The sequence below is a fragment of the Symphalangus syndactylus genome, chromosome 6 (assembly GCF_028878055.3).
Source record: "Symphalangus syndactylus isolate Jambi chromosome 6, NHGRI_mSymSyn1-v2.1_pri, whole genome shotgun sequence".
Taxonomy (NCBI): domain Eukaryota; kingdom Metazoa; phylum Chordata; class Mammalia; order Primates; family Hylobatidae; genus Symphalangus; species Symphalangus syndactylus.
In genome coordinates, this window is record NC_072428.2 from 24,413,490 (window position 1) to 24,426,172 (window position 12,683).

Genomic DNA, 12,683 nt, shown 5'->3' on the forward strand with positions numbered 1-12,683 from the left:
CACATGGAGTATAAACAGCTGATTTGTTACTCTAGAATCACACTCACGCAGAGCATTCTCTCCACACACTTCGACATTCTCTCTTCCTTCACTGAGTTGGATAGAACTGGCCTGAAACTTTTAGAAAGAAGCAAAGAAAGCCTCTCTCCTTCCGTTTCTCACATATTATCTCATTTTGTCCACACAGCAACCAGGGAAGGCAGTGGAACAAATATTGCTATTTCCATTGAAGAGGTCAGAATACTGAGGTTAGGAGAAATTAAATAACTACTAACTTAGGTGGCATGAGTAGGAGTGGTAACATCAGGAATAGACAAAAAAGGCAAAGGGCGCGTGTGCGGGATAGTCAGAAGAACAGAGAATGAGAATCTGGTCATCCTGGCATTAATCCCAGCATCCTGCTAATTCCATTCCAAGGTTATGGAAACTTGGATTCTTTACTTAATGCCTGCAAACTTCAGTTTCCTCATCTGCAAAACCAGCATAATAAAATTTACTTCCTGGATTGGTGTTGAGGGTCAAGTGGAAGAGGCTGAAGGAAGGAAGTATGAGCACTTCATCCAGTGCCTACTAGACTCAAAATAACATAATTACTTCCCTTTCCTCACCTTCCTCTATCTTTTTCTTTTCTTTTCTTTTCTTTTTTTCTCAGTCGGAGTCTCACTGTGTCACCAGGCTGGAGTACAGTGGCATGATCTTGGCTCACTGCAACCTCCACCTTCTAGGTTCAAGCGATTCTCCTTCCTCACCGTCCCAAGTAGCTGGGACTACAGGCTCACGCCGCCACCCCCAGCTAATTTTTGTATTTGTATTAGAGACGGGGTTTCACCATGTTGGCCAGGATGGTCTCAATCTCTTGACCTTGTGATCCACCCACCTTACATGCAATCCTGGTAGCCTGGGATATGAATGAAAATCAGCACCTGGAGAGGGCGCTCCTGAGCCAGTTGATGTTAGCTAATGGGATCCTTCCATGCTAAGTACTGGGTTTACAGATGGGATCATAGGAGGTTTTACTGCCAAATAAAAGGTGGCACTCATGAGGACTGTATTTGCTAAGCACAACTTGTGAAATATGTGCTAGCAAAGCTCGGATAGCCTATTCATTTCTTTATGATTTTTTAAGGGCAGCCTTGGGCATTATTTGCATTATCCTCCTTACTCTTAATGTTACTTAGGCTAAAGATCTGACATCTTGGTTCCAGAGACATAAGGGCCTAATGAATGGGATAAATCAGGCTCATTTTTAAGAACAACGAGAGATAGAGTTTTAATTTTTTTGTTATTAGACTCATAAGCCATTAATATTAAGACTTTGTCAATGTGGCCCTGTGCACTGATAAATGAACAACGTCCATCAAGGTGTGTTCTTTTACTACAGGGAAACTGGAAGAGTCCTGGAGACTGGATCCAGACAAGCGAGCTGGTTGGATGGAGCCCTTAGTCTTCGTTCATAGGCAAGAAGCTACACTAGTTTGCACCACCCTAAATTGAGGCATGCTTTGGGAAATCTTCACATCTGCTGATGGGTGTTTAAGGCACAAGTGCTGTAGATGGTACCTGACCATAGGCTGAGGTGCTCTCTGAGTTCACAGTGGGCGGGGGTGGTTTTGGGATAAAACTGTTCCACCTCAGATCATCAGGCATTAGTTAGATTCTCATAAGGAGCATGCAATCTAGACACCTCACATGGCCAGTTCACAACGGGGTTTACGCTCCCACGAGAAACTAATGCCATCACTGATCTGACAGGAGGCGGAGCTCCGGCAGCAATGCTTGCTGGCTGGCCTGCTGCTCACCTCCTGCCGTGAGGCCCACTTCCTAAGAGGAACTGGTACTGACCCCTAACCTGGGGATTGAGGACCCCTGCAACAGAGGACTCAGGCCAGATAGGAGGTCAACAGGCTGGACTCCTCACCCAGCCAGTCTTTTTATCACAGATATGGTCCAAGGTCATGGAGGAGAATTTTTGTGTGTGTCGAGCAGAGACTTTCCTTAGAGCAACCACTTCCCTCACACCAAAAGACCATTTTGGGGATCATGGAGGCCATTTTTTAAAGTTAAAAATGAACAAGAGTGAAGGAAGCATTGTCCTGGGACACTCTCTGGCCTCCGTCTCATCCCAGCAGCTTCCTGGTAACACCAGAGAGCACCTGAGCTATAAATGTGCAAGCGCGATGCTGGCCCCTCGTGTGCACCAGGATAAGATCCTAGATCTGCTCCAGATGCAGCTTCTGACTTGTCCCTGACCTGGGCCAGGCCTGGAGGGCACCTCTCTCCATGTGCCTAATGAGGGGCCTGAGAGATTCCTCTCCATCACTCCTGGGACAGACATGAACGTGTCTGTCTCTCCAGAAGATATGCAGCTTCGTGTAATTACACCTTTTTCAAGCCATGTAGAATGGAATTTTTGGAAAGGCCCCATTGACTGTGGGCTTGCGAATCAGTAGGCTCCAACTGGGGCAGCTGATAATGATAATGATCTTGCATTTATACAGACCTTTTCATCCAGATGGATCCATAGAGCTCAGCAGAATTTACCACCAATGGTACAAGCAAAGAGACAAACTCTGCCCTCTGGGAGGTGCTGCTCCCACAGAGGTCACATTACTGCTGAGGGTCTTGGTCAACACTGGCCCTCAAGCAGGGGCATTTTCTGGGTCCATGCACTTGAGCTGGAGAAGGAATTTGCAAATCGCGATAGCCCTAGCACAAAACAGGCTGTGTGGGGGCAGCTGGAGAGCTGGGGCCGTGGGGAGCTGCATCTGTGTGAAGAAAAGCAGGATTCAGCCCTTTGCTGTGTGCAGAATTCCATCCCTGCATGCCCGGCATGATGGGCAAGGACAGGCCAAAGTTGGGGAGACAGCTGAGTCCCTAAAAAACACTCATGCTCCCTCAAGATCAGCATTTCCCAAAGTGTGTTCCACAAACCATTAGTTCTTCCTGGAAGACACTCCTCCAACAGAAATAATTTGGGGGTCTTTTGAGAAAGGCAGCAGCTGGATTCCCCACCTGAAAAGTCATAATGTACATTAGAATATTAAAGGCTTTGAGGAGTCCTGAAATCAAGAAACCTATGTAACCTTAACCTGTGTATCCCAAGCTGATTGCACCACAGCGCCCTTTTCTTCTTTGCAACATACTGCAGAACATGATATGCATTTTGAATAATCTGCTACAGATTTAGACCAGTCTAAAGTTTTCCGTCTCCATGTTTTTTAATAAAAAAGATATATTCTGTTCAGCTCTGAGAGAATATCAAAGAGCTGATGGGTTGTTTATCCCATTTTATTTACTAACCATGGGGAAAGTGAAATCCAGGAGGGCTGTCACATGCCAGACAACAACTTAGTAGCAAAGGCAAGCAAAGCAAAAAAGACAGCAAGCAAAGGGCTTGCAGATCATCAAAAGGTAACTGTATCTCCTAAATCCTGAAAGGCACAAAAGCTAGGACTAGCCTTAGACCTCAGTTTGATCCCATGACCCATTATACATAATACAACTATAAATGTAATGACCTATTTTTTAAAACAAGATATACAGTGAAGAAATTCTACATAATCCCTGCCTTGTTTCCTGGATTCCATTGTATGTTTTCTTTTTTTTAGGTGAAAGGTAGATATGTAGTAGGATGTTCCAGCATTTTGGGTCTGAGATATTTGTGGGTTGAGGGTAAGCCTTTGACATATCCATGGGAATTCCTGCAGCGTTCCTTTACATGATTCCCTCCTCTCCACAGACACACAGATACGTGCAAAGCAAACTCCTGAGAAACCACGAGGTGAGTAGAAAAAGCACTACTGAAGGATATGGCCCTAGACCCATGCTGTCTAATACAGTGGCCACTGGCCATGTGTGGCTATGTAAATTTAAAGTTATTAAAATATTAAAATTTAAAGTTGTTAAAATAAAATGATTTAAATTTGTAGTTTAAAGATATTAATATAAAATGAAATTTCAGTTCCTCAGTTGCACTGGTCACATTTCAAGTGCTCAGTAGCTGCACGTGGCTGGTGGCTACCACATCGGACAAGTACAAATTAGAACATTTCTGTCATCACAGAGAGTTCTATTGGACAGTAGATGCACCACCACCATTTTAGCCACAACAGCACTAGGCACAGGAGTCCTTGCTGCACTGTCTTCAGGTCAATATATAATCCTGACTTTCTTCAAAAAGCAGGAAACCTATATGCTGAACAAAACCACTTGCAGATCATCAAAAGGCAACTGTATCTCCTAAATCCTAAAAGGCAGTGATCTTGGAATGACCTAAAAGCATACCAATGAGATGCAGAAAATGCAACTGCAATGTTTTTTGTCTACTTTCTCCCTCCAAGTTCCAAATTAAACTACCATACCCATCGAATGGACGGAACCACTCAACACCAATAATATCTGATTACTTCATCTTTATAGCTCTAAAGTAGGCTTTTGGACCAGATGATAGAGTAGTTTTAGATTCACGGCAAAATGAAGCAGAAAATACACGGAGTTTCAACATACTCCCCTCACTCCTCGACATCCTCCCCCATCATCAACATGCCCCACCAGAGTGGTCCATTTGTTGCAATAGATAAACTTACATTGGCACATCAATATCAATCAAAGTCCATAGATTACATTAGAGTTCCCTCTTGCTGCTATACTTCCTAAGGGTTTTAAGGATGTGTAATGTCATGCATCCATCATTATAGTGTCACACAAAAGCTTCCCTGACCTAAAAATCCTCTGTGCTCCACCCAAACCCCTAGCAACCAAGCCCCTTTTTCTTTAATAATTCTATTCATTTTCTGGACATTCCTGAACCTAGCCGCTGCTGCTGTGTTTCCTATCTTCTCACTGGATAGACTGAAGTCCAAAAACATTGTGACTCTCCTATGATCACACAGGAGAGCGGTGGCAGACAAGAGAGGGGCTGGCTTTGCTCTGAGCACCCGGCTCTGGCTGGTGGGCAGACTTGCTGCACTCTAGAGCCCTCCCCCTTCTCTCATTTGTCACCATGACCTCATCCTCCCCACTGTGCGGCCTCCCAGCCAGACCCGGGCTGCAAGAGCATCATCATTGCTGATTTTGTTCTGGGATTCGGATGTTCATTCTTTTCTCAGGATCCCCCAGGTTGCTCAGACAGAGTGGCTGCCAGTCAGCCCCAAGAGTCCTGGAATTTGGCCTCAAACCAAGTTTGCCTGGGGCCAGTGCTCTGCCTCTCCCCAGGCCCGGCTGGCAATCAGAGGAGAAAGACTGAACTAAGCTCCTTGGCTCAGGGAAGAGAGCTTCACACTTGAGTTTTAACTTCCAGCTTTCTTAAAAATTCCCAAGTGAATTTTGCATTCCTCGGGTGGCAAAAGATGTACAGTATTTCCCTTTAAGCAGAAGCATAGTTTTTTCAGAGCTGCATCATCTGGGGTCAGTCCAGCTTCTAGGGTCCTTTTCTAGTCCTGCAGTGGCAGAGCCTACTCTTCCTCCATAGTAATAAAATGTTTAGCTGCGCACCATGGCCACTCAGAATAACACTACATTTCTCCATTTCTCTTGCAGCTAGGTGTGACAAGCTCTGGCAATGAGAGTTGTATAGGCTTGGGGTGTGCACCTTCCAGGAACAGAGGGAGTGTGAACTTCTCCTCCCCTTTCTTTGTTCCTTCTGGCTGGAAGGAGGGCATAAGAGCTGGATCTAGAGCAGCCCACTTGGGCCATGAGGTGGCCTTGAAAATGGACCTATGAACCACAGATAAATAAGATAGAAAGAGCCTGGACTCCTGACACTAGGTAACATCACACCAGCCTTGAACCACCTTCCTGGATATTTGCATGTGAGAGAAATAAACCTCCAGTTGTCTTTAAGCTACTTGTTTGGGGTTTACTGCCATTCACAGATAAGCCTAATGCCAACTAATATAGCTGCTCCAAGTATTGATAGTAATAACAATATGTAGAAGAAAGACAAGGAAAATAATAGCTGCAACTTTGAATACTGATTGTGTTTAGGGAACTTCACTCAGCATATTAAACAGAGAATATCATTTAATTCTCACAATGGCCCTCCAAGGTGGATAGTACAATCACCATTTACCAATGAGGAAAGTCAGGTTTGGAAATAACAAGTAACCTACTTAAGGTGATTCATTAATAAAAATCGAGGATGAAATTCAAAATACTACTCTACAAACAGGAAGGACTGAGGCCAGGAATTAGGACAGAGAGAGCAGCAGCAGGTCAGGCAAGGGGAGATGGTGACCCAATAACACTGGATCCCAAACTGTGTGATGAAGCATGCTGAGATGCCACAGAGAACACCCAGGGCTGCCTCGGAGAGTTTAAAATTTCAAGAGAAACATAGCAGTACTTGATATCTATCAGATCCAGTGCAAACCTCATAGTTTCCACATTGTTTCATGTGCTACATTTCTTTCCATGTTAGAACAATTGGGGGAAAGTTTCACTATATCTACTGAAGATGCTAAGAAGTAAATCTGGAACTGCCGGTGACCATGCCTGATAAGGGATCCAAAACAGGAGAGAAGAGCCAAAAGCCACCTGAGAGATATTTGGAATACCATCACGTGAGCACCCATATCCAGGCATCCATGAAGTCTTGCTCATTCAGCACCAGGAACAACTTTTGTCATTAAACCTCTTTGAACTGGATTTCTGCCACTTGTAACAGAAAGAGTCTTGGTTAATACATCTACAGTGGGCTTTAAAAATTGTCCAATGAAAAGGAACTGAGAAAAAAAGGTCTTACATTTGAAGTAATTCCTTAGAAGTGTAAAGAAGCCAATCTGGCTAGGTGCAGTGGCTCACACCTGTAACCCCAGCATTTTGGGAGGCCATGGTGGGCGGATCACGAGGTCAGGAGATCAAGACCATCCTGGCTAACACGGTGAAACCCCGTCTCTACTAAAAATACAAAAAAAAATTAGCCAGGCGTGGTGGCGGGCGCCTGTAGTCCCAGCTACTCAGGAGGCTGAGGCAGGAGAATGGCGTGAACCCGGGAGGGGGAGGTTGCAGTGAGCCAAAATCGCGCCACTGCACTTGATCCTGGGTGACAGAGTGAGATTCTGTCTCAAAAAAAAAAAAAAAAAAAAGAGAGAGAGAGAGAGAAAGAGAAGCCAATCTGAGGGGTTCCCATTGGCAAATAAGAACTTGTAAAGATTTGGGCAAGGGTGTGAGATGAGGAGGTGATGTTATCTACTATGGTCCTAAATCATTCTGATTCACTAAGACATGGTGATCTCTCTGGCAAAGAGGCAGAAGGCATCTCCTCACCTCTCCAATGCTGAAGATGTCCATAACCTTGCCCAAGATGTCTCTTCAGTCTCATGTCCTTACCTTCAGTGATCCCTCCTATATAATATCTGCTACATAAATGGGTTCAGGGTAGAACTAAAGGCTGTTGACTGTTTGTTACCTCAGCCACTTACTATCAATGCGATTTTGTAATAATTGCTTGTCAAGCCTCAGCTTCCTTATCTATAAAATGGGATAGTAATTCCTCTTCCAAGGTTATCTTGGGAATTATACTATAATATATACGCAAATGCACCTACCACAGTACTCAGCACCTGGTAGACACCATGTAATTGTCAGTTCTAGCCCTACCTTTTTAATCTCACAGGACTGAGCACACAAGGGGGAATGATTGTTTGGTCCTTTTGGAGATCAGACCCACATTTGCATTGAATTTACTTCGCATCCAAACTCTCATCAAAACAAATGAAGACTGCCATTTAATATTTAGGTTAAGACATTAAGATTCAAATGTTCTCTCAACCACAACAACCAGAATTTACTGAACACTTCTCATGTTCCAAGTACCATGGCTAGTCCAACAACACAGTAGTGACTATGATACAGCCTTGACCTCAGAGAATTCCCAGTCTAACCTTGGCTATGGGGTATGGATAGATAAGGATTTTTACAGAGCAAAATCATTTGTACAAAAGTCTTTGTAAAGGCTCTGACTTTTGAGGCTAGAAATAACATAAAGGGTCATTTATTCCAACTACCTCTCCTCTCTCTTTTGAAGTTTGCAACCTTGACACAACATACCCATGATTGTTCAACGCATGCTTGAACACTTCTCCTGATGGGAGACTCACCCTCCCCCCACAAAGGCTGCCTAGTGTGTCTTTGCACAGCTCCAACCATTGAGAAGTACAGATAGGAAGTTTTCACTGACTTGAAAGTGTCAGCTATTCTATCAGCTCTCTGCCTGAATCTGACAGAGAACAAAATGGGAATTAGATACGTGTGGTGGTTTCAGCATGAGACAGTTACTCGGTTTAATGCCAAATACAAAACAGAGAAGAAGAGGGAATGCATTTGCCAAAGGGAGCCCTCCCCGTGGGCTTTGGCTTGGCCCCAAACTGTTTGACAAAGAGCCACAAAGATGGCATGGTCAGAGCACGTCAACCAAATGCATGTGTTGCTCCAAGGGTGGAAAAATATTTGGCCTCCATGAAAACCTTATTATTATTATTATTTATTAATTAATTAACAGTTCCTTTCAAATTAGAGTCTGCCTTTATTTTTACTTTTTATTTTTAAAAATCTCTCACTTTCCTGTCATTAAAAAGTCTGGGCTGGGCACAGTGGCTCATGCCTGTAATCCCAGCACTTTAGGAAGCTGAGGCAGGAGGATCACGAGTTTAGGAGTTCAAAGTCAGCCTGGCCAATATGGTGAAACCCCGTCTCTACTAGAAAACACAAAAATTAGCCAGGTGTGGTGGCGCACACCTGTAGTCCCAGCTACTCAGGAGGCTGAGGCAGGAGAATCGCTTGAACAGGGGAAGTGGAGGTTGCAGTGAGCCGAGATGGCACCACTGCACTCCAGCCTGGGTGACAGAGTGAGACTCTGTCTCATAAAAAGAAAAAAAAATAGTTTGATCTTTAACATTAGCCCTTCTCTTAAATTAGTTCCTCCATCTAAACCTTTGCTGCCCAACATAGTAGCCACTAGCCATGTTTAAATAAAATGTAAAATAATCCAGTGTCTCACTCACACTAGCCATGTTTCAAGTGCCCAGTAGCCAAGTGTAGCTAGTGGTCACCATATTGAACAGCACAGATACAGAGCATATGCATGGAAGCAAGTTCTACTGGACAGCCCTAGTATGCTCTAGAGTGACTTTGACCTTGAATTGCTTGTTAATATGGAGGAAACGAGCATGGATTTTTTTTTAAACCGGACAGACCTACAGTCTAATCCTAGCTCCACATCTTAGTAACTGTGTGACTTTGGACAAGTGATTGGACCTCCCTAAGCATCACTTCAAATCCTCCTCCCATTGATGCCACTGGAGAGGCCCCATTCACATGCATTATTTGCACCTCTCATTACACCGTTGGCAACAGGCTGCCTTGGATCTGAGTTACCGATGCATGTTTCCGGCTTTCCCACTAGCCAATGAGCTCCTGGGGACACATTCATCTTGCTACCACAGGGCCGGACTCGTGCCAGGACCTCAATCAGTATTAGATTGAATTAAATCACCTTCTGTGTGATATAGGCCAATTTAAATAGGGTGCAATTCATGGTCTCTCCTGATAGCTCCAAGAAAAAACCAAGACTTGAATAACTAAGAGGTTGGTTGAATAGCTCATTAGTGGGTCAACATAATAACAGCGTAGTAGCAAATGTTTACTGAACATTTACCATGTGTCACTATGCTGAGTGTTTTACATATATTTAATCTTCACTGAAATAAGATGGATACAAGTATCACACACTAGGTTGTAGATGAAGAAACTGAGACCCAGAGAGATTGGGCAATTTCCCTTAGGGCACACAGCAAGTCAGAGGCAGAGCTGGTGTTAAATCTAGGCTGACTCCAGAGACCACAGGCTGGTCACTCTATTCAATTGCTTCCTGTGGGACACTAATGGTGTCAGTTCTACCTTGAGGTGCAAGAACCCTCACAATGAAGCTGCAAGTGCTGAGCCCTAACCTACCAACAAGATGACCAGAAAGTTCCAAACTTGGTTTTGTATAATCAAACCAGCCTCAAGCATCAGAGAGTAGGAATATTTACATTGGGTAGGAATTGGGTCTGAAGCTGAGATTTAGCTTTCCAAGTCATTTTTTACAAATTATAGTAGACACTTGGTGTCTCTGCCCTCAAAATATGCATGCATATTCACTTTGACTTAGCAATTTCTCTTTCAGTTGTTTATTCTAAGAGAGTAATGGGGAATGTGCGTGCACTAAGATTTAGCCACAAGGAAAGTCATTATTGTAATCTTTGTGGGAGGAAAAAAATAGAAACAACCCTGGTTTCTATTTTGATTCTGGTTTGATTGTCCAAATGTCCAATAATTGAAGATTGATTAAATAACCAAACCATGTTTTGCCTGTCAGTTGCAAAACTTGTCATTAAGAAGACTGTGCTGGAGATACATATTTAATGCCATAGGAAGACTTTTGGATCACAGTAAATGGTAGGGGAAAGCAGGTTGCAAAACAGTTTGAATCTTATGGCCCAATGTTTGCCAAGTAGTGATAGAGAGAGCTTTCTAGAGGAAAAAACACCAAGTGTTAACTCTGGGTGGAAGAATTCAGCTGATGTTTGCCCTTCCTTCTTATTTGTATTTTCTAGTTTTTCTATAAGAAACACAATTTCTTGTAGATTTTAACATTTACTATTTTAAAAATCTTCCTAAGGAATCATTTTTGAAACTCCCATGTTTACCAGTGCCTTCACCCCCAGCTCCTGGGCCATCTCCTAGAGGAGAGGCTGCCTCCCTGGAGGAGTGAGGCTCCGGGGTTGATACGCAGTGATGCACACAGCATTTTCCCATTCCTAGGCTAACAATTGGCCTGTGGTTTTTATGTGCAAAGCTATTTATTTTCCAATCAGAGGCATTGAGTCGGGACTTCTGGGGGTAAACTGGTAGCTCTGGACAGCTTTGAAGCATCACAAGTGGGAGGTTTTGTCCCCTGAAGATTTAGAAGAGCAGGCTCTCTTGGATTGTTTTATTGGCTTCTTTTACATATGTATAGCCCTGGAGCGGGGGTTGGGACATTGCTCGTTGGGGATGGACCTCCCCAAAGGCAAAAAACCTCAGAAACCAAGGGGAATGTTGGAAATTTCTCAAACATTGGCCCCTTGCCCCCTACACAAACCATAGCCTTAGAGATCTCTTCTGTTCTTCTGAATTTTCTTCTGATGGATGTAGAACTTAGAGGTAAAGAACATTGTCTTTGGAGTCAAACAGACATGGCCTGGAACCATAGGCAAGTTCCTGAATTTCTCTGAACTACAGATAAATTCCTCATCTGTAAAATGGGCCAATAATAGTTGCTACGTTATGTTATAAATTGTTGTAAGGAATAAATAAGAGAAGTTTCATAAAAGTGCTTAGCACAGTTCCTGGCGCATAGTAAGCACTCATTCAATGGTAGCTGTTATTATTCCCCTTCCTATTTCTTCCTTTCTTCTGTCCTTTCTTCTTTCTTTCCTTTCTTTCTTCCTTTTCTCCTTCTTCTCATAGGTTAAGGCTGAACTAACACAATCTTGCAGGTAGAAGTGAGGTCCCAGCACCAATAGACTCCTGTCTCCATTCACTGAATCTCTGCCTCAGAATTTTGCAAACCCCCCAGCTCCATATGCACACATGTGCCCACAAATACACACACACATGCACACACATACACAGTAGCGGCAGCAGCAGCAGCTCTGAATATGGTTTTCAGTGTGGCCTTCACATTTCCCGTTGACTCAAGCCCTGGTGCAGGGACAAATTGGAAGAGCAGAGTGTAAATGTTACCTCTTTGGCTCCTCCTCAAGAGGGGCTGAGCACAGATGTTTGCAGGGGCAAGCGCAGCCCTGTAAGAATGGGAGCATTGTGTGCGGGCTCACACAAAGGCCCAGTGGCCCCACTAGGCTGCCAGCCTCCCGAGCATCCTCTCTTTACGCATTGATTTATTAGGCCAGGGATGAATGAAAACGTAATTAATATTACTGAAGCATTAGAGTCTATTTAATTTAAATGCCACTGAATATTTCACTTTCAGCTGGGAGTGACAATGTGCTCAGGCCCGGCTGGTGAAAGCCAGGGCCATCTGTTACCCCAGCGAAGGAGAGAGACAGGGGAGGCCGAGAGTGCAAGGCTTTGTGGACATTCCAAAGGTCCACGATCATCATTCAACTCAAGGGCAGCCAAACTGCATTCCTCCGCACAAGCCCCTCAGCCCAGAGGGGGCTTAGAGAATGGGCAGCAGAGAATGCAGAAAATGAAGAGACCTGCCCTGCACCAAGAAAGCCAGGAAGCTGCAGCAGGAGGAGGGGGAGGAAAAGACACACATACAGGACTGATTAGGAAATTGCAGCATTTGAGGACTAAGGGCTGACCAGCTAGAACCGCATTTTCCAGCAAGGTAACTGCTAGCCACATGCGACTCTTTCAATTAAAACTAAAATAAATTAAAATAAAATGAAATGAAAAATTTGGTCCCTCAGGCTCACTTGCCACATTTCACATGTGGTTAGTGGCTGCCTACTGCATTGGGCAGGACAGTATAACATTTCTATCATTGCAGAAAGTTCTGGACAGCACTGTTCTAGAAGGCGATTGTACCTACATAATTCGAGGGAGAGTGGCCCCAGAAATCCACCTGAAGAATCCTAATTGGTTGATTTTTAGGTCTTTCTGAGCATCCAAGAATCATTTGATGGTCAAGAGCA

At 44.0% G+C, this 12,683-nt stretch overlaps 1 protein-coding gene across 1 annotated transcript in view; it reads right to left on the reverse strand.

Moving 5' to 3' along the window:
- Positions 1-1,265: 1,265 nt before the first annotated feature.
- Positions 1,266-12,683, reverse strand: part of LOC129484282 (uncharacterized) — a 70,243-nt gene continuing 58,825 nt past the window's right edge. Inside the window, exons 2-3 of the mRNA XM_055282038.2 lie at positions 2,932-3,012; positions 1,266-2,765 (exon numbers count right to left, since the gene is read on the reverse strand). Of these exons, the coding sequence (XP_055138013.1) occupies positions 2,640-2,765; positions 2,932-3,012 (207 nt within the window). The 3' untranslated portion in view covers positions 1,266-2,639. The remainder of the gene's footprint in view (positions 2,766-2,931; positions 3,013-12,683) is intronic.